Source organism: Aphelocoma coerulescens, chromosome 28 (assembly GCF_041296385.1).
Source record: "Aphelocoma coerulescens isolate FSJ_1873_10779 chromosome 28, UR_Acoe_1.0, whole genome shotgun sequence".
Taxonomy (NCBI): domain Eukaryota; kingdom Metazoa; phylum Chordata; class Aves; order Passeriformes; family Corvidae; genus Aphelocoma; species Aphelocoma coerulescens.
The window spans coordinates 1,617,160-1,637,447 of NC_091041.1; the positions used below are offsets into that span (position 1 = coordinate 1,617,160).

General features: G+C 56.9%; 5 protein-coding genes across 5 annotated transcripts; 3 read left to right on the forward strand and 2 right to left on the reverse strand.

The window, feature by feature from the left end:
- Positions 1-990: 990 nt before the first annotated feature.
- Positions 991-1,582, reverse strand: RPS28 (ribosomal protein S28). Its single transcript, XM_068996837.1, has 3 exons — positions 1,480-1,582; positions 1,352-1,399; positions 991-1,283 (listed from the first exon to the last, which is right to left on the reverse strand). The coding sequence occupies exons 1-3, from the start codon at positions 1,516-1,518 to the stop codon at positions 1,161-1,163; spliced, it is 210 nt and encodes a 69-aa protein (XP_068852938.1). The 5' UTR covers positions 1,519-1,582; the 3' UTR covers positions 991-1,160.
- A 9-nt stretch (positions 1,583-1,591) lies between these two features.
- NDUFA7 (NADH:ubiquinone oxidoreductase subunit A7) lies at positions 1,592-3,179 on the forward strand. The gene is made up of 4 exons (XM_068996836.1): positions 1,592-1,701; positions 1,826-1,875; positions 1,981-2,130; positions 2,941-3,179. Exons 1-4 carry the CDS (start codon positions 1,651-1,653, stop codon positions 3,035-3,037), a joined length of 348 nt encoding a protein of 115 aa, XP_068852937.1. The 5' UTR covers positions 1,592-1,650; the 3' UTR covers positions 3,038-3,179.
- A 584-nt stretch (positions 3,180-3,763) lies between these two features.
- On the forward strand, positions 3,764-9,163 carry CD320 (CD320 molecule). The gene is made up of 5 exons (XM_068997172.1): positions 3,764-3,931; positions 4,084-4,293; positions 5,231-5,308; positions 5,663-5,810; positions 7,445-9,163. The coding sequence occupies exons 1-4, from the start codon at positions 3,820-3,822 to the stop codon at positions 5,806-5,808; spliced, it is 546 nt and encodes a 181-aa protein (XP_068853273.1). The 5' UTR covers positions 3,764-3,819; the 3' UTR covers positions 5,809-5,810; positions 7,445-9,163.
- Positions 9,164-10,951: 1,788 nt separating this feature from the next.
- LOC138099775 (potassium voltage-gated channel subfamily V member 2-like) lies at positions 10,952-14,379 on the forward strand. The gene is made up of 2 exons (XM_068997265.1): positions 10,952-12,202; positions 13,571-14,379. The coding sequence occupies exons 1-2, from the start codon at positions 10,952-10,954 to the stop codon at positions 13,835-13,837; spliced, it is 1,518 nt and encodes a 505-aa protein (XP_068853366.1). The 3' UTR covers positions 13,838-14,379.
- A 1,678-nt stretch (positions 14,380-16,057) lies between these two features.
- LOC138099716 (bone morphogenetic protein 2-like) lies at positions 16,058-19,092 on the reverse strand. Its single transcript, XM_068997159.1, has 5 exons — positions 18,799-19,092; positions 18,541-18,677; positions 18,089-18,211; positions 17,465-17,663; positions 16,058-17,108 (listed from the first exon to the last, which is right to left on the reverse strand). Exons 1-5 carry the CDS (start codon positions 19,058-19,060, stop codon positions 16,702-16,704), a joined length of 1,128 nt encoding a protein of 375 aa, XP_068853260.1. The 5' UTR covers positions 19,061-19,092; the 3' UTR covers positions 16,058-16,701.
- Positions 19,093-20,288: the final 1,196 nt, after the last annotated feature.

A 20,288-nucleotide genomic window follows, 5' to 3' on the forward strand; every position in this document is an offset into this window, starting at 1 on the left:
AATGACATCAAGCAACAGCACAAACACAAGGGCTTTCTCCATGGCACAAATTCCATGCCTCATGCTGCCCATGAGCTGCCCAGGGCACAACTAGAACTGGCAGAAAGGACAAATTCCACACTCTTAACATCAGCCCTACAACAATCGTCAGTGCCTGCTCCAGTTCAGCATTTTACCCATCTGTCCCAGCAGTGCTCTGCTCAGCTTTAGGACAGCCAAATCCTCAGTTACAGCTGCCACTGAACTGCCTCAGTCAAGCTCAGGACACTGCAGACAAAAACCACTCCCCATCAGAGACCTTACATGAGAGGCTGCAGATCTGACTCTGCTCAAACACACCACAAACCTGCACCACTCTATAAGCAGATAAAAAACACCAGTCCTTAAACACCTGCCCTTGAACCAGCAGAGTTTTCAGGCTCATTCTAAACTTTTCAGCCTTACTTTTGACTTATGCAATATCCTAAAACAACACATCTTGCTAACTAATTTTGTGGTGGAAGGGAAAGCCAAAGAGAGATGGAGGAGTCAATAAATCAAAGAGGAATGACAAGCACTTGCTCTCTGCATGTGACTGCCAGGAAGGACAGCAAGCAGGTGTATTTATGGCAGCATTCACTGAGCAGTTTACTCAGGACAGACACAGAGAAGTAGCAGGCTGTTGCTTTGCAAGCAGGTACCAAGCTTGACTTTCAACCTGTGATTAAACTCCAGAGGTCCAGTAAGTTTCCAGTACCACTTCATCACATACAGAAAATCGCTTACCAGGAAGGTCAGGATTAAGGCTACTGTAATCAAAACAAAATTATTTTTGTTATGCCAGGTCAGTAAAGATGCAATAACGAAGTGATACTACAATGAAGGCATTATGTGTAACCCCAATAACAAGCAGGGCATGCTGCTACTGAACCCGAGAAAAGCAGCAGAAGCTCAGGTGTGAGACAAAACAGAGGTGTCAGGCGCTGGCTGAGTGAAACCCGGGCAAGGGGCTACTGGAAAAACCCTTTATTGCAGTGACACGGCCGCCACGCTCCTCCGCACCCCCGACCCACGGCCGAACGAGCTGCGCCAGGCTCCATCCCCGACGGGCGATCCGGCGATGGGCGCCAGGCTCCCTCCGCCGACGGACGATCCGGAGCAGGAGAGGCCCCGGGCCCCGCTCAGCGCAGCCGCCGGGCCTCGCGCTCCGACTCCAGCAGGGTGAGGACGTCGCCCTCGCGCACCGGCCCCTTCACGTTGCGGATGATGGAGCGGCTCGTGTCGTCCATGAACTCCACGCGCACCTGCGGGGGGAACCGCGTCAGCCTGGACAAGCCCGGCCCGCGGCACCGCGCCTGCCCGGCCCGCTCACCTGAGTGCACTGCCCTTGAGAGCCGGTTCGGCCCAGCACCTTGGTGACCTACGGGGACAGAGTGGAGGGTCAGCGCGGTGGTGCGACCCAGCGCGGCGCAGCCCGGCCCCCCCAGCCCCCGTACCCACCCGGGCCAGCTTGATGGGCTGCACGCGGCTCGTGTCCATGGCGGCTCCGGGGCGCGGAAAGGGGCGGCTGGCTCCCGCGCCGCCTTATATAGCGCCAAGGCTCGCGAGACCCAGCGTTCCGCGCGCGCGCTCCCGGCGCCCCCCGCGCCCCTGCCCTTCACCGCGGCCAAGATGGCGACGGCAACTCGTCTGGTCCAGCGGCTCCGCAACTTCCTGGCGGGGGTAAGAACATCGCCGGGCTCGGGGCCGCTCTGCCCCGCGGGACGCTGCGCTGCGCCCCCGGCTCCGCAGAGCCTCCGGTGCAGGGCGGCAGCCCCGCCTGAGCTGCTGTGGCCTTGCCTTGCAGCGGGACCTCCAGGCGAAGCTGCAGCTGCGCTACGAGGAGATCGCTAAGAGGTGCCGGGGCCGGGCCGGGCCGGGCGGCGGGCGGAGCGCTGAGCCGGGCGCTGAGCCGCCCCCACCCCGGCTCCGCCGCTGACGCTCGGGTCGTTCTCTGCCTAGGACCCAGCCGCCGCCGCGGCTACCGGTGGGCCCCAGCCACAAATTCGCAGATAACTATTACTGCAGCCGGGACGGGCGCCGGGAGTCGCTGCCGCCCGTGGTGGTGGCGGCGGCGCAGAGAACCCTGCCAGCGGGGGCACCGGCCGGCAGGTAGGTCTGATGCGGGCGGTGCCGCACCGCTACCGGCGCGGAGCGGGCTCAGCCCTGATTTACACCAGGAACACAGAATGCGCCCAGCAGCAGTGGGGAGTTACCCAGATTGGCAGAAGAATGTGGAACTAATTATTTGGGTCTATATTTCCTTGCAAATAAGTGGGGTGGGAGGAAGTTCACTTGATCTGCTTTGGTGAGACCCCACCTGGAGCATTTGTCCAGCTCTGGGGCCGCCAAGAAAGGAGCTGTTGCAATGAGTCCAAAGGAGGCCACGGACGTACTCCGAGGGCTGGAGCCCCGCTGCCCTGGAGCCAGGCTGGGAGAGCTGGGGGTGTTCACCTGGAGAAGGCTCCAGGGAGAGCTCAGAGCCCCTTCCAGTGCCTAAAGAGGCTCCAAGAGAGCTGGAGAGGGGACTTAGGAGAAGGGCTGGAGTGTCAGGACAAGAGCAAATAGCTTCCCACTGCCAGAGGGCAGGGTTAGATGGGATATTGGGAAGGAGTTGTTCCCTGGGAGGGTGGTGAGGCCCTGGCACAGGTTGCCCAGAGAAGCTGTGGCTGCCCCATCCCTGGAAGTGTTCCAGGCCAGGTTGGACGGGGCTTGGAGCAACCTGGAACAGTGGAAGGTGTCCCTGCCCATGGCAGGGGCTAGAACGAGATGGGCTTTAAAGTCCCACCCAATCCAAACCATTCTGGGACTGATTAACAAACACCTCCAGCACTACCTTGCAACCTGGGCTTCTGATGAAATCCAAGTGTGATTCCGGAGTGTTACTAAGGCCTCTTCTCTCTCCTCCTTTCTCTACCCCAGTTCAGACACTGCAGCGACAACAGCAGGGAAGAAACCAGTGACACCAGGACCACCACTTAGGAAGTGGGAAATTTCCAAGGATGAGCCGTATTTGTGAGCTGGGGGGGTCTGCATGATGAGCACAGGTGGTTCCAGAGCAGCTCTGATGGGGTGGCTGTGCTGGTTGTGGCTCCAGGGCTGCTGCAGGGAGCTGACGTCTGACTAATAAATGTATATAAAGCTGTGATTACCACCTCCCATTTTGTCTATTTTATTTGATTTATTCAAGTTACTGATCTTTAAATACCAGTGTACTTGGTTGGTTGGAATAGCGACACAGCAGTGGGGCATTTGTGAGCTGTAGTCAGTCAGTGAAGAGCAGAGCTGAGTAAAGCACAGCCTCGCTCACTGGGCTCCCCCCGTGCCCAGGTTCTGCGAGAAAGGTTCAGCAGCCTGGGGCCCTTCCCCCCCGTCCCGCCCCCCACCTGTCAGTGCCAGTGTCCTGCTGTGCCCGCGCGCTGCTCGGTCCAGCCGAGCGCTGTCCAGCCCCTGCGCTGCACGTCACTGCCGCCTGCGGTGCTGATGGGTTTCCAGGGAACTGCGGGAGAGCGTGGCTGTTCCTGGAGCCGGCAGGGGGCTCAGCCGGGCAGTGGCAGCTCCGTCTGCTGCCTCGCAGGGAGCGCGGCGCGGGCACGGCCCGGAGCCGGCACGGCCCGGAGCCGGCACGGCCCGGAGGCCCCGCCGCGAAACGTGCGGGGGTGGGCGGGGCGTGGGCGCGCGCCCTTGAGGCGGCCCCGCCCCCTCAGGCACCCCATTGGTGGAGGTCGGGCTTGAGCGCACGCGCTCTGCTTGTGCCCTCTGCATTTGTAGCGGCGAGTCCGTCCGGTGCGGGCCCGCGGCATGGCCGGGCCGCGGCTGCTGCCGCCGGGGCTCCCGGTGCTGCTGCTGCTGCTGCTGCTGCTGCTGCTGCTGCTGCCGGCGCTGCCGCTCCCGCCGCTCCCGCCGGGCAACGGTGAGCCGGGGGCGGGGCCGCGCGGGTGGTGCTCATTGGTTCACCGCACACGCCCTTCGCTCTCATTGGCCGGAGCCCTCGTGCCCCCTGCGCGCGGGGTCTCCCCGTTGGGGGGCGCGGGGGGCTCCCCTCACGCGCCCGTCCCCCCGCAGCCGCCCCGTCCCCCTGCCGCCCGGACGAGTTCCGGTGCGCGCCCGGCGCCCCCTGCTTCCCCCGGGACTGGCGCTGCGACGGCCACCCCGACTGTGACGACGACGGGGACGAGTGGGGCTGCGGGACCGCGACCGCGGCGGAGCCGAGTCCCGGCGGCCCCGCGGTGACCCTGCCGAGGAGCTCGGCGGTGCCGCCCACCGGCAGCGCAGGTACGGGGGCGCGGGGTGCGGGCAGGGGGGGGCCGGGAGTGGGGGCGGCAAGCCGGACCGAAGCCTTTGTTCCCCGCCGTCTGTGGCCGGTCCGGAGCAGCTGCGGTCACCGCGGGTCACTGTGAGTGGAGGAAGCGCTATGGGGGGCCCCCACCTTCAGCTTCTCCTGGTGGGGACGGCGATGACGCCACCCAGGGCTCCCTCGGGAAGCGCCTTTGAAGTACTTTATTCCTTCTTCCAGGACATGCAATTCCCAGTTGCAACTTCAAACGAGAAAACACTGGAATCTGTCCACCTCCCGAGCTCCTCTGATGTCTGAGGAATGGGCAGGTTGAAGGGAAGAGGATGAGGAGGAAGTTCTGGGCCATCCGGGCTGGCCAGGAGCTGCAGACACAGTGTCTGGGCTTGTGTCCAGCTGTGTCCGCACCCCAGTACTGTCGGTAGCAGAGCTACTCGGCTCTGGAGCATCCTTTGTCAGACCCATTGGCTGTCTGGGGTGCTTGGAGGGGCTGTTCTGGCTTCCCTCACCTGGGGGCTTGCCGAGGGTGTGGAGAGGAGGGGGATTACTTGCAGGTGTGAGAGACTGGGTTTGGGTTTGATGCCTGCACCAGTTCAATTGGCAGGCGAGGTAAAGAGCTGTGTTTTGGTTGTACCTGTGGCTTCTCAGTGCCACAACGACAGGCTAGAATGCTGCAGTTCCAGCTCCAGCTGGGCAATTTCCCACCTTTTCCTGGTATGCATTTCCAGCAGGACGTTTTTTCCTCCAGTGTGGGTTAATCACAGTAGCGGCAGATAAGGTTTTGCTTAAATTGGTAAAGGCCTCTTGGTGCTCTTGAGGTGAACTAGTAACTCAGCCAGGTGTGGACTGAAGATTGCTTTGAGTGCTGACCATAAGGTGAGTTGGAAGCCTCATGGACTTGTTACTCTTTCCTCACAGAGGCTTCAGCTACGCCTGAGCCTGGGGTCTCTGTGCCATCGAGGAGTCAAGGTTACACATGGATCTTGATTGCTGCAGGTATGTGAGACTCAGAGTGCTGCACATGGTCTTGGACCTACCTACCTTGGGCTATAAATTGAGTATCCTGATAGGGTCAATTCCAGACCTGTATCAGTAGCCGCTTTTGCTGGGCTGGGAGGCTAAGAGAGGCCTGACACCACAGCTTAATTATTGCTCTGCCTTGGATGTGCTGCATCTTTGGAAAGGTCATTCTGCGCTGGCACTAACTCACTTCCTCTCTGTCCGTCCTTTGCTCTCCAGGGTCACTGCTCATCTCTGGCTGTTGGCTCATGGTGTTGAGCAGCAGAGCCCAGTCCCAATGCCCAGACCAGGGCAGTGAGTGGGTCTCTGCTTGTGCACTCTCCTCTCCAGGGCTCCTGAGCATCCTGGTAGCTGCAGGTGCTGTTGCTGTGTGGGGTCTGTCCAAAGTAAAACACCGATCTGACATCTTCAGTCTTGAAAAAGCAGCCAGGGAACAGCTGATGCCTGACCAGAGTCAAAAAGGCTCCTCGCCCTGAAAGTTAAGTATTTTGCGTCCCATGTGCTCCATGTGCCTGAGGGAGAAATTCCTTCTTGCCCTGTGTTTCTGGCTTCTAGAGCTTTCCCCTTTGGGGGTAGGTTTTCCCAGTGCTGGGGTTTGACAGTGGCTAAGTGCCAGGCACCCACAAAAAACTGTCTATAGCAGAGGAGGGGGAATTGAAAACTTCATGAGTTAAGGATAAGGGGAAAAACACTTTAAGGCAAAACAGGTTTAAAACTTAAACAGTATAAAGAAAATTTATTAACAGAGTTAAAAGTAAAAAGGGTAATGAGAACTAAAATAAACCTTTAGAACACCTTTTCTTCCCAGTCCCTTTCTCTTTCCCACTGACCGCGCAAGGAGACAAAACACGGGATTTTGGTCAGTCTTTCACTTCTTAAAAACCTTTCTTCAGTACACTTAAGGAAAAAAGTTTCTTTCTTCTGCTGTACCATGGGATCCTTCGCACAGGAGACAGTTCTCTGCAAACTTTTCCAGTGTGGTTTTAACTTTCACAAACAGCAGCCTGGCCGATGTGCTGTAACGTGAGTCCCTCCCGTGGGCCAAGCAGTCTTCCCACAACTGCCTAGCATGGGTCATTTTAGTTCATGGGGTTTAGTCTTTTAAGGATGAGCTAGTCTGGAAGCAAGGGTCCTCTCTCTCTGGAAGCAAGGGTCCTCTCTCTCTGGAAGCAAGGGTCCTCTCTCTCTGTTCGAGTTCCTTACTAGATTACAGCTTTTCAGTATCCACATGCTCCAGTGTGAGCACTGTTCCTCATGGGCTGCGTGTGGGTATCTGCACCCCCCAGGCACCTCCTGAATTATAGGGAAACAGTTTGTTGTGTTACAGTCCTCACCACGGCTTGCAGAAGAATTTCAGCTCCGGCACTTGGAGCACTTCTTCCCTCTCCTTGTTTTCACTGACCTCGGTGTCGCGTTGGTTCTCCTCACGTGTCCTCACTTTTCCTTTTTCTCTGACTTGGAAGAAGGTTGGTGTCTGTAGGTTTGTTTGTTCTCAAGTTCCAGCAGTTGAAAAGTTCTCAGAGAGCTTTGCTGCACTTGAAAGGTTGATCCCGCCGGGGCTCCATACCGGGGAACGCTGGCCATGCTCTCATTGCTGGCCACGCCGTCTCTGCGGCACCGCATGGGCGGCCCCGGCCTCGGGAGCGCCCCGGCCGCACCAGGATCGCCCTCGGGGGCCGCCTCACCACCCCTCGGGAGAAGAAAGAACGGCCCGTGCTTTTTTCCTTTCTTAAATATGTCATCACAGAGGTGTTACCAGCTTCTCTAAGTGGGCTGGTAACCTGCCCATCGTCAGAGCCCTCAGCAATTATCTCTGTGCCAGACATAGTGGAAGCTTCGAGCAGCTCCTCCCGCCCACTAAACCTAGGCTGTGTTAAACCAACAAACCCAGGTTCCCTGCTGCTTGCCACCTGGGTGCATGGGGTTTCAGTCTGCCCTGAAGCAGCAGAACTCTCCCCTTTCCTCCCTGCTGCCAAGGACATGGAGCAGTCCTGCTAAGATACTGATCTTCTGGTGTGGGATTTTTTCCTCCACTTTGTGTAAACTGAAGTCAAACCAGGTTTCTTCCCAAAGGACTGTCAATAACCAGGTGTTCTTCTGGCTTTGTAACAGGAATCCTTATGCCAAGGTGATAACGTGGGACTAACCTGATCTGTCTCCTGCTCACCACAGAGCCTGACTGAATTGGACATCAGCTCTCAAATCTGGCTTGCTACACTGGAATACTGACAGGATGCTCCTTTTGTAAATGGGTCTTAGATTGTGGAACTACCTTGGCTCCAGAAATAGCACAGGATCTTCCCTGGCACTGTGGCAACAGCCTCCCAAAGGTGGTAGAAATGGCTTCATTGTTCTTCCTGACAGTCGTTAAGGCTGATGCCCACCCATGTGGCCTTGGACCCGAAGATGTTTTTGTCCTTGAAATGCCAGGTGCTGTTGAACCATCTCCTTCCACTTCCAGCCAGGAGCCTTTTTTCACCGGCCTCATTCTTCCCCCTGGATTTTGTCAGGGAACGGGAGCTTTCTCACCCATTTCTGTAGGCACTCACTGGCTGCACAGCTCAGACAGATACTCCATGTTTGCACTACAGTTTGATGCTGCTCAGTCCCGTGCACGGGAGGCTTTTACTGGCAGTGCCACCATGGGGGTGACAGTTGCTCTGGCTTTGCTGTGCTGTCTTCCAAGCCCACGTGGGGCAAGGAGCTCCTTGGCCCTGGGCTAGCAGCTCCTCTCACACTCCTTTCCACAAAAATCTCCACCCTTGGCAGACCTGGTCTGCCTACCCCAGTGCCGAATGCTGCATGGGGCTCCTCTTAACACTCTTAATGGTGTCTTCCTTAAAACTGTTCTGACATGAGTGGTGTCCCTCGAGGGTCCATACTGGGACCAGTGCTATCCCATGTTTTCGTCAGTGGTGTGTAGAGTGGGAACAAGTGGACCCTCAGCCAGTCTGAGGATGAGACCAGACTGAGGTGTGAAGCTGGGGAGGGGGATGTCATCCAGAGAGACCTTCAGACCCATGGGAACCTCATGAAGTTTGATAAGGTTAAGTGCAAGGTCCTGCACCTTTATAAGGGCAAACCCTGGAGAAGAGACGGCTCCAGGGAGCCCTGTTGTGTTTTGTCCATGTCTAAAGGGGGATTGAAAGAAAGATGGAGAGGGGCATTTCACCAAGGCCTGTAAGGCAAGAGGCAACAGTTACAAACTGGCAGAGGGTGGGCTTAGGTAGGACATGAAGGAGGGTTTTATGGTGAGAGTGGTGAGGCCCTGGCACAGGCTGCCCAGAGCAGCTGTGACTGCTCCATCCCTGGGACCCAGCTGGACAGGGCTCCGAGCATCTTGGTCTAGTGGAGGTGTCCCTGGAAATAAGTCATGTCTTGGGTCAGACACTGTGTGGCACATGGAGCCCCAGCCAGAGGACTCAGTGCTGTGCACCTCTCAGAGCTGCCTGTGCAGGGGCAGATTAGTGCCCAGTGCCTCTGGTTCAGCGTTTGCCACGTGTACCTTGCACAAGTGTTCACTAAGTGCACCAAGCTGCTGCCTTGGCTGCTGACCTCCGTGCCTTGAAGGTGGGAACTTGGCTTGCCAAGCAGACACCAGTCATTAGCCTTGCAGTAGGAGTCTTCCGCTCCTGGACAGTGTGTGAGTGCTGCCATACCCCACAGGAGAAACTTCTATATGTGGTATGGAGTCCTGAGTTATTCCAGGGCTGCTATTTTTAGTATCAAGGAGCCATTTGCAAAGACACACACAATCTTCTGTTTCCACAGGGACAGGCAGAGATAGCTGTGGTGACTGACACAGGAGAATAAAGAATGTGAAATTAACAAGTTCTGGAGTTTTTATTTTTCCTGGATTTGTACGTTTGCATGGATTCTGTATTTGGGAGGCCAGGGGCTGCATCACCTTTGGATTGTCACATCCTGGAAAGAGGATTTGGGGTGGGTGGGCTGGCGTGGGGCACTGTGTGGAAGCCAGTGCTGCTGTGCCCGCCTGGGACAGATGCGACTCCAGTACGCACCGGCTGTAGCAGAGAAAATGAAATACAGGAGCAAAGCAAACAGAGATGATGGGGACAGGAGAACAGATGCCACAGTAACACCAGAGGTGCTACTACTGAACCAGGGACAAGTGGGAAGCTCAGCCAAAAGCAAGGTGAAAAAACTGCTGTCAGAGCAGAGCACGAAGCGCTGCAGGGCAGGAAGGGCTCCAGGAGTCCAGCAGGACAGGGCTGAGCTGGGGCCAATTGAAGCACTGGTGCTGGCAGGGCCACATGGGCAAGGTCAGCTGTCACCCGCTGGTCCTAGATTATGTTCTGAGCTGCAGCTGCCAAGCTGAGCCTGGCTGGTCTGTGGCACAGGGCAGAGCCCCTGCTCTGTGTGATGGGGAGTGAGGCCCTGGGGCAGACTCACAAGACACTGCAGGTTTTGCTTACTGCTCCCTGAGCAGAGTGTTTTGGAGCTGAAATAAATACATTTTATGGATCTTGTGCCAAAACTTGGGGCTGTGTTTCTGACAGCAATTTCCCTTCCTCTCTCTGGTGCTAAAAGTGCTTTTGTTGTTCTAATCCCCAGGCTCAGAGACTTCAACTGTAGTGGAGCCTGAGCTGCTTTTCAGGCCAGCAGCGTCTTTGTGCTACAAGTCTCTGTATTTAATTAGACCAGTTCATGGAGATCAGTGTGATGTTTTACACATTGAAGTAGGATTGTATTCCAGGATATGACCTCAAAGATCAGCCTCTTTAATTTTGGTTCCCCTTTTACTTGCAAATCTAAAGGATTATTTCCTCCTTTTCAGTTCCAGCAGTTCAGAGGAACTTTTACTGCCTACTTGCATTTCCAGTGTCCTGTTCCCTGTTCCTGCCTCTGCCTGGGTGAGTCGTGGGGCTGAAGGCTGATGTGATGGCCCAGGGCAGGGGCACAGGAGCAGCCTGTCCCACAGGGAATCTGCTCGGGCACTGTGTGGAGGCACAGGCGGTTCCTTCACCTCATCCCTTCTAAATCTGCACTGTAGGACTTGAGGGATGAGCTGGGAGGTCATGACCATCTCCCTTCCCTGGCTGTGACAGCTGACAGAGCCGGGGCAGCTGCATTAGCATTTAACAAAGGGCTGGTGCCAAGAGCAGCATCTGGTGTGGGGGTACAAAGCCAATACAAATCCTGCATGTCTGCACCTTCCTGTCCCATCAACAGAGGGTAAATCGAGGCAAGTTTGTGCTGCTTTGTTTGCTGTCATGGATGTCCTTCCAGGAAACAGCATGTGGCAAATGCAAACAGGTAATAAGAACAGAATAAGGGAAAAGAGAAGTGCAGAGCTGGAAATAGCTCCTTACATAAAGGACTGGTGCCTCAATCTCATTAGTGTCTTAAGGAGTGGGCGCTTTGCCGCCTCTGACTGCCACAGTGCAAACCCCAATCTGATCAGCAATCGGCTTTGGGACCCTGGCAGGTGCCACGTGGCACCAGCACGCAGCTGTGCCCCTTGGGCAGCCACTCCACTGCCCCAAGCTCACAGCACTCATCCCAGTCAGCGTGTGCCCAGTGGGAGCGTTCCCATGAAGCCAGAGCTGCTGTCCCACAGCCCGTAACTGGAGTCACTGCTTCAGAAAGCCAGGCACCATGAGGCAACAGTGGACCAGGCGTGCGAGTCTCTCGGCCAGCATGAAGATAGGGAATCACCGGGGCCGCTGCCGGACCCAGGAGGAAGAGGAATCCCACATCCCATTTGCGCAGGACAGCCTGGTAAGGCAATGGAGCTCCATGCAGAACGTGGCAGACGGAAACCAAGAGAAGAGCCAGACTCCCATCCAAAGGAACAAATACCTGCTCAACATTAACGTAGGTGGCAAATCATTCCAGATAGCTTACAAGGTACTGGCCCAGTATCCCATCACCCGGCTTGGGAAGCTGGCCCTCTATACAGACCCTGTGAAGAAGCTGCAGCTCTGTGATGACTACTTGGTGCAGAAGAATGAGTACTTCTTTGATAGAGATCCCTCAATTTTCCACTACATCTTCCACTTCTACCGCAGTGGGGTCCTGTGGATGATGGATGAGATGTGCCCCAGTAACTTTGTGGAGGAAATCGAGTACTGGGGAATCCATCTGAAATACTCCCAACGCTGCTGCCGGATCCTGTTTGAGGAAAAGCAAGACGAACTCAGTGAGTACCTGAAAATAGAGAAGGAGCTAGAGGCAGAACTGGAGCCCCTGGAGTCAGGGGCGCAGTTTGATGGCAAATTTCTGGGTCAGTTTCGGAAGATGGTCTGGAACCTCATTGAGAACCCATTCTCTTCTGTGCCAGCCAAGATCATTGCTGTCATGTCGAGCTTCTTTGTGCTTATCTCCATTGTGGGCATGACACTGAGCACAGTGGAGGAGATGAAAAACAAGACGGGGAAATTGTGGATGGAGCATATGGAGATGATCTGTGCCATCTTCTTCACCTCCGAATACCTCATGCGGCTCATCTCCTCCTCCAGCTTCAAGAAATTTCTGCGGGCAGCATTTAATGCTATAGACCTGGTGGCCATCCTGCCCTTTTACATCCAGATCCTCTTTGAAAATCTGGAGGATGGAGACATACAATACCATGAGGAGCTGCACAAGATGGAGAATGTGAGCAAGCTGGGCAAAGTCCTCAAGCTCATCAAGCTCATGAGGATCTTCCGCATCCTCAAGCTGGCGCGTCACTCCACCGGCCTCCGGGCCTTCAGCTTCACCATGCGCCAGTGCTACCAGCAGGTTTGCTGCCTCCTCCTCTTCATTGCCATGGGGGTCTTCACCTTTTCTGCTCTCATACACTCAGTGGAACATGATGTCCCCGGCACTGACTTCACCAGTATCCCCTACGCGTGGTGGTGGGCAGCGGTAAGGTGTGAGCAGCTTCTTCCAGAGAGGGGTGGGGGAGGCTCTGTGGGTAGGGGCTGCCCCAGTGCTCGGGGGATTCACCACTGCTGCTGCCCAGGAGACAGGAAGGGCCCAGTCTTCCCACCAGCTTGGTAATGGTGGGAAACCCAGAGGCCTGCATGCTCTGAGAAGAGAAATCAGAGGTTTGAACTAAGCTCAGAGGCTCAAAACCTGGTGCTGAGGTGGGATGGTGGGACAGGCGGTGGCCTGGGAGCCTCCAGGCCTGAGTTGAACAAGTGGGATGTGACAGCCCAGGCTTTATCTGTCACAGGACCTAAGTGTTGGGTGGATGGAGCCTGTGGGCATGGGGACAGCCACCCTGGACAGCCTGAGGCCTGGGCAGCATTGCAGCCCTGCTGAGCTTGAGAGGCACAAGAGCTTGTGGGTCTGAGATGGGGAACCCAGGGCTGTATGTGGGACCCACAGTCACACTGTGCCTCAGCCTGTGTCATGAGAGTGGACACAGACTGAGGTGTGCTGCTCTTTTGCTGCCCTGCTCATGCCAGGAGCCGGCAGCTCTGCAGAGCTGAGCATTATAATAAAGCTGGGATTACCTCCGAGATGGGGAGCAGCTAAAGCACTTGACAGCCAGGGGTTATGAGGGCATTTTGATTTACAGATGAAATGATCCCACAGATCATTTCTGCTCTTATAATCCCCTTGGCCACAAAGGCTATCTGCTTCAAATTCATCCCTCCTCGAGGAAGGGCAAAATTACTCAGCAATATCACCAGGTTCAAGCATTTCCAGGCTGAGCCTGTCCCTGTGAGGACACCTCCCTGCCAAGCCCAAACCTCTTTGCCTCAGCTCTCACCCGTCCCCATAGCCCTGCTCCCCCTTTACTAAGCATGGTTCATTCCCAGGCAATGCCTCTGTTTCCCCTGGAGGGAGGCTCCAGGAAGTTTTGTTTCTCTGGGACCAGGCAACTCATGGCCAGGAAGCTCTGGAGCCACAGCTCTGAGGGAGAAGGAAGCTCCAGCAGACACCGACTGCTGGGGAAGGCTCAGCTCAGGGGTGTCCAGTTGCCTTTGAAGAGGCACACACAAAGCAGTGAGGGAGAAGGGTCTGGCCTCTGATCGCTGCTTCTGGGGCTCAGGCAGCCCTTTCCTTCAGCTCTCCAGCCTGCTGGGCACAGCCCGGACAGTGGAGCCCTGGCCGGGCAGGCTCTGGAGAGGGGACAGTTCAGCTGGCTGCTGTCACGGTCTGGCACTGGTCACAGGGGACACGTGGCTCCCACAGAGGGGCAGGAGGGAGTGAGTTCCAGCACCAGCCAGGGGGGTCTGCTGGGCTTGTTCCTGTGGGATTTTATCCTTTCCTGTCCCTGCACAGGTCAGCCTCTCCACCGTGGGCTACGGAGACACCGTGCCTGACACAGTGCTCGGCAGGATAGTGGCATTTTTCTGCATCTCCTTCGGGATCATCCTCAATGGAATGCCCATCTCCATCCTCTACAACAAGTTTTCTGACTACTATGCCAGGCTGAAGGCCCATGAGATAAGCCAGTCACACCAGCTTTCCAGGAGGATCCGCTTGAAGGAGCGAGTCCTGCGGAAGTTCTCAGAGTGCTGGAGAGCTGAGCCCCGCTATTACCGCTGACCACAGGCTCCCCACCCCCCAGACATTGCCTGTCCTGGCCATCCTCCCAGCAGGTCCTGTCCCCCAGGGAGGCTCCGAGCTATGGGCAGAGTCACAACAGTGCCAGGGCTCTGCTGTTGCACAGGGGCTGCTGCCAGCTGGGACTTCCCTCACTGCTGCATGCCAGACACTGCTGTCCTGCAGAGCGGTCAGTCAGAGGCGGCTTGAAGCTGTACAGCCAGGGCAGGGCGTTTGTCTGCCATGGGCTGAGGCAAGGGGCACCCTGACATCACGGGGAGTGAGTGGTGGGACTGAACTGTCACCTGTCTGAGGCAGGTAGCCCAGTGTGACACCTGTGCAGGTGCTGCTCTGTTCCCCATGGAGTGGGACACACACAGGCTCCCCCTGCCCAGGGCCTCGTGACTCCTTCCCAGCCAAGCAGCCCAGGCCTAGTCCAGTGTGGGGATTTGAGTGAAGGCCCAGAGGAAAAGCTACAGCTGTGCATCATTCCAGCCAAACCTACTCTTCTTCCCACTGCCCTGGAGTCTGGGGCACAATCCTGACTTGGGATGCTGCTGTGATGGGACCCACAGGCACTACAGGCATACAGAGCTTGTAGCCAGAGCACCCCCAGGAACAGGCATTTAATAAACCAGGCCCAAACCCTTCCTTGTCATGGATTCTTGTCCAGCCACTGTGTGTGATTCAGTAAATTGCTCATCGTTTGGGGTGAGGAGGGGACATCTCCCCAGCACATCGCCTGTCCAAGGACAGGGCTCTCAGGAATGCAGATGAGCCTGTCCATGCTTTAGATTCGGAATGAGGTGCCTGGGCCTGGGTGCATTGGAACTGGAGCTGGGATGTGCATGTGATCAGGACACACCAGTTGGCTCTGCCCTGTGTTCACATCGTGGGAGGCAGCGGGGGACACATCTGGGGGGCACAGGGGAAGGATTCACCCTCTGGTGTGGGACCATGTCTAGTCAATGGGCCTCCTGAAGGGACACACCCTTCCCTTGGGTGGGATGGAGAGAGGGACCTCAGGCTGCAGGGAGGGTTGACCTGGGGAAGAGCCAACAGCTGCTGGTGCTGCTTCCAGGTGAGCAGAGGAAAGAAACTGGTGCCAGCCAGGCCAGGGTGGGATTCACTCACTTGTAAGCTGGGCTTGGAGACGCAGAGGTGCCAGGGGACTCCTGGTACCAGCCTAGGACTGTGGCTAAGCTGCCAATGTTGCAAACTTGGAAAGAGACTTGGAGGGGCCGAGCGCTCTGGCAGGGACAGCCACGCTCCCACTGAGAGTGGGACTGCAGGGGACAAGGGGGCTGTGCCAGCAGGTGTGAGGGGACCCCTGCCCATACCACCTACACCCACTCCCCAGTACCCACACTGACACCCACCCTCTGTACACCTCCCAAGCACTGACCTGACCCCACAGCGCTGGGCAGCTCTGGTTTCCACCCCATTTCTCTTCCACGAGGAACCTTCTCTCCGGGCACAGCAGTTTCTTCTGATCATCTTCCCCCAGAGCCATCCCACCCCACTGTCCTGGTTTCAGCTGCAATAGAGTTCATTTTCTTCCCAGTGCTGGTACAACACTGTATTTTGGATGCAGGATGAGAACAATCTTGATCACACACTGATATTTTGGTTGTGGCTCAGCTGGGCTCACCCCAAGTCAAGGGCTTTTCAGTGTCTCATGCTCTGCCAGCGAGGAGTTGCACAAGAAGCTGGGGGGGAGCACAGCCAGGACAGCTGACCCAAAGTGGCCAGAGGGATATTCCATGCCACAGAACATCCTGCCCAGTGTGTGAGCTGGGGGAGCTGCCTGGGAGGGGCCGACTGCTGCTGGGAGACAGGCTGGGCACAGATCAGTGGGTGCTGAGCAACTGGGTATTGGGCATCACGTGTCTGTCTTGGGGTTTATGACTCTCTCCTTTTGGTGTCTCCCTTTCCATTACAAATATTATTAAATATTATCATATTTTATTTTATTTCGATTATTGAACTTCCCTTATCTCAACCCACAGGTTTTACACCTTTTCTTCTGATTCTCCCCCCCATCCCACCGGGGTAGAGGGTGAGGCCAGTGGCTGCATGGTGCTTGGTTCCCATCTGGGGTTAAACCACAACAGCCACCCCCCACCTGCCCCAGAATCATCAGCTCTGGGAACCTCTACACACACCCCTGTCCCACCCCAGACCCTGTCACCACATTTCCCCAAGCACCCCCATCACCTGCTCATCTCCCTGCACCCCCAGCTGCAGGCTGCTGAATCCTGAGATCATTTAGCTTTCAAGGAGTGGGGCACACCAACCTCCCCTTGCCCCTGGAGAGTGCTGCAGCTGGATCTTCATCCCTCCATGTGCACCCTTTCCCTGTGCCTGCGAGAAGTCTGCTTGCCCTGTTCCTGAGAGCAGTTCAGAGTCCACAGGCAGCCTTCAGAGAATGGCATTTTTAAATAGTTGCTCTGAATTAATTTTACAAGTCACAGCAATGCAGGAATGTACAGACATTTACAGGACACTGTACAGGCGATTTCTGTCATATATTAGTGCTCTTGCTATATACATATAGTACAGCCTGCAGGAGCCTCTGCACAGGCAGGGACACCCATGCCCCCGCACAGGGCTCCCCAAAATGGAGCTGCTGCCCTGGGGCTGCTGGGTCACACAGGCTCGTTCAGGTTGTTTTAATCAGAGCTTGGCCCTGAGCCTTCCTGGGCTGGCACTGTTAGGGGGTGACACCATTGAGGGCAGAGCCAGCACCCCCTTGCTTTGCTCATCCCAGTCTCTTTTAGAGGGTTTGTGGGACCCCACTGATGCTCTGGAGGGAGCGGGTGCAGCCTCCAGTGCGGCGCCGTTTCCAGCCCCCTGCTCCTCCTGCCTCAGTGGCAGCCGCAGCTGCCGGCCACCATGTCATCGTACTGCTTGAGGACCACGTTCTCATCGTCATCGAAGTAGAGGAGGTTGATGGAGTAGAGCTTGTCAGGCACACAGCAGGGGCTGCTGACGCCCTCGCTCAGCTTCAGGGCGTTGATGATGGACTGCACCGTGGCGTGGTTCGTTGGCCGCATGTTCTCGCCCAGAGGGAAGGGGCAGGAGCCTTTGCAGTGGAAGGCGTTGTACCCCCGTGGTGAGATGATCCAGCCGGACCAGCCGATCTCCTCGAAGTCCACAGACAAGGGATGCCTCTGGCAGGGCTGGAGCCGATCCAGTGACCGTGTACTGCGTGACCTGCCCAGCTTGGGCACCGGCATCTTGGCAGGGAGATTGGGAGGCTGAGGCTTTAAATCTGTCAGAAAGGAGCATCGAATGCCATTAGCCACTGCATGAGCCTGGGGGAGGGAGAAAGTACTGCAACCCCCCCGGCCACCCCTCCCCACAGGTTTTGTCTGCAGCCCAGTCACAGCTTGTCACCAGCCCAGGCAGAGCCACCAGGAGGTGACACCCTCAGTCTCATGGCCACCCTCAAATCCAGCTTCACATCTGCAAGCAGGCAACACTCCGAGCAGGCTACACCAGAAAGGAGAGAGCCTCTCCCTCCAGCCAGGGAAGGAGGTTTGGATTTGAGGAGCCCACATGTGGGGAGCACCCCCTGGGAAAGGGATGATGGCACCAAGGGAGCCGTGCCAGGCGTGTGGGACCCACCTGGGAAGCCGGCTGTGGGCAGCGACGCTCCCCGGCGCCCGTCGTCCGTGAACAGGACCAACATGGGCTTCTTGCTCTCATGGTGGCTCCGGCTAGATGCAAACTGCAGTGGTGGGGGATCGGGCGGGCTCCCCTCCAGGCCCTGGACTGTCACCAGCAAACCCTGGTTGCTGCTTTCATCTTCAGTCCAGTCGCGAACCTGGGGAACCAAACCAGTGTCACCATGGACTGGGACAGGCACTGCCCTGGTGTCCCCACAGGCAGGTCCCAGGCCAGCAGCAGGACAGCGTGAACTGGGAGGCCACACTCTGTGTGCCACAGGAAGAGGTTGCTCTGGGGCTGCAGCACAGAGGACACTGTGGCAGGATCCAGCACCAGCGCTCCCTGCAGTGCAGTGAGATAAGTTCCTGGAAGGATGAAGCAGCCCCCGGGGCTCTTGGCAGGACTTTTGCCCCCCCATCCCAGGATAAGAGGTATTCCCCCCATGTCACTGCAGAGACTGCACACAGGAAACTGCACTGAAGCCTGAAAGGCTGCTGTGGGTGAAATGGGTTAAAAAACCTCCTGCATGTGAACCCCCAGGATTCCCTCTGTGCTGCCCAAAACAGAGGAAAAGTGACTCACAGCCGGTGTGATGGCAAAGACCTCCCAGCCCGAGGTCTGCAGCGAGACACGCCGGGCTGCCAGCAGCTTCTTCCCTCCGGGGGTGTCCAGCTTGTCCTTCTCCAGCACCTGGTAGACACTGACCTGGGGAAGGCAAAAGGTGGTCACCCTGGCATAGTCTGCCCAAGGGGCTGATCCTGGACAGAGGGGTGGGGGGAGATGGGGAATTGTCAGCATGGATCTGTAACAACCTTGGTGTGCCTTTGCTGATGCTTGCACAAGCCAGAAGGGTAGATATTTAAGAACCTGCCACAGTTAAATCATCGTGATTTTCTGTGAAACATTTTTTGATATGATCCCAGAGCCAGGCAACATTCCCACTGCAGGCAAGTGACCACAGTGTGCCAGTGGCATCCCTGGGCACAGGCTGGGGGGCAGCCCCATTCCCCCCATTCCCCCCATCCCATCCTCACCTGGCAGAAGTGGTGCCTTTTGGGCCCATCTGTGACCCTCGGCCAGAGGCGGAAGAGGTGCAGCTCTGCCGTCAGGATCTTCTCATTCTTGGCCACGCTGGAGAGGACAAACAGGAACCGCATCTCCTCGCTGTGAGCTGGAGAGAAGGATGGGTTGAGACGAGCAAAACCAGGGGCAGCACCTCCACCGGCCACGCTCAGCCCCTCCCCACAGCCCCATCCCAGCGCCACAGGGACCACCCCCCACGCCCCCCTTACTTTTATCCAGGAAGCTGCGAACGGTGTTGCCCTCCAGGATGTCAGGGTTCTTGGTGACACCATCCGCATTGGCGACAGTGTTGAATAGATCCACCATGTACTGGGGCGGCTGCTTAAAGTGAGCTGGGGGGGCCGGAGGGTCTTCCATGCCAAAGACTTCCAGGAGTTTCTTCAGCGCCTCAGCCCGCCGGCTCGCCACGCTGTCTGGGCTCGGGCATGCCGTCTTGGCCAGGGCCAGCAGCAGCAGAACAGTCCCCAGCATGGCTCTGTGCTCCCTGTCCCAGCACAACTCCCCCCGCCTCCCCGGTGCTGCATTTATAACTCACTGGAAAGCTGGATTGGAGTGAAATATGCACAGGAGCAATCAGGAGGGTAAAGAGAGCTAATTGCCATGCTAACAAGGTGAGAAGCCCGGCTCCCGGGCCCCCTGCACCAATTAGCCCCAGTACACAAGCGGGAGGCAGGACGGCTCACCAGGCACTCCCGGGGCTGACAGGGGACACGGGGGTCTGGGGCCACCAGCGCCTTGCCAGGGTCTTGGCTGGGCTGCATTTGCTCTCCGTAGGAGACTAACCGGATTTTAATGATGGCACTAATGGGACAAATCGGAGGACCTTTGTGTAGAGGAATGCGGCCCATTAAGATGAGCATCCCCTTCCCACCCCGGTCCTGCCGCAGCAGCTCGTGTGCCCCTCTCGCAGCCGCTGCTGAGAGCGAGGATGGTGGCGGAGGCTCAGTGCCCCACTGGTGCCCCCATCCCATGTCCCTGTCAGGTGTGCAGGGTGGGGTGCCCGGGGTCCCCTCTCTCAGTGGGGGCAGCCCAGGTTGTGTGTCCCGCCGGGGAGCGAGGCCACGGGGCACGGCAGGGTCCAGCAGAGGAGCCGGCGGTGCTGCGGGCTGTGGGGTCACACCGCAGCAGCAGCAGAACCTGAATCCAGCTGCCTTTTTTTTTTTTTTTTTTTTTTTTTTTTTTTTTTTTTTTTAAAGGGCAATTGGCTTCCTGGGAATTAAAAAAGCATTTGCTGCTAATTCCTGAATGCTTGAACTTAATGAAATATCCGGGTAGTGGGATAAAAGCCAATTCTACAGGTCTTGTTCCCCAATCACAGAGAAACCAGGCTGGTGCAGGTGGACACGATACACTGTACAGCTGCCATGGGAGTGAATGGAAACAATTAGCATTAATTAACTAATTCAGCAACCGGCTGAAGCCCTGCCAGGACCACCTGATGGGAGACAAGGTGAAGGCTAATGTCCAGTGGTGCCTAGAGTTTATTCCATCCCAAAGGGCTGTTAATTATGCAGAACAGGCACGGCGGTACCGACAGACTGGAGTTAACAGAGAGAGAAAACTATCTGTATCCCCGGAATCCTTTCCCTTCTCTGCCCGGCTCACCAGCAGCATGTCCCACAGGACATCTGGGGGTGCCTGCAGAGGAGACAGTTCTGCCCCAACATGCCCAGCTCCTGCTCCCCTCTCCCGACTCGGG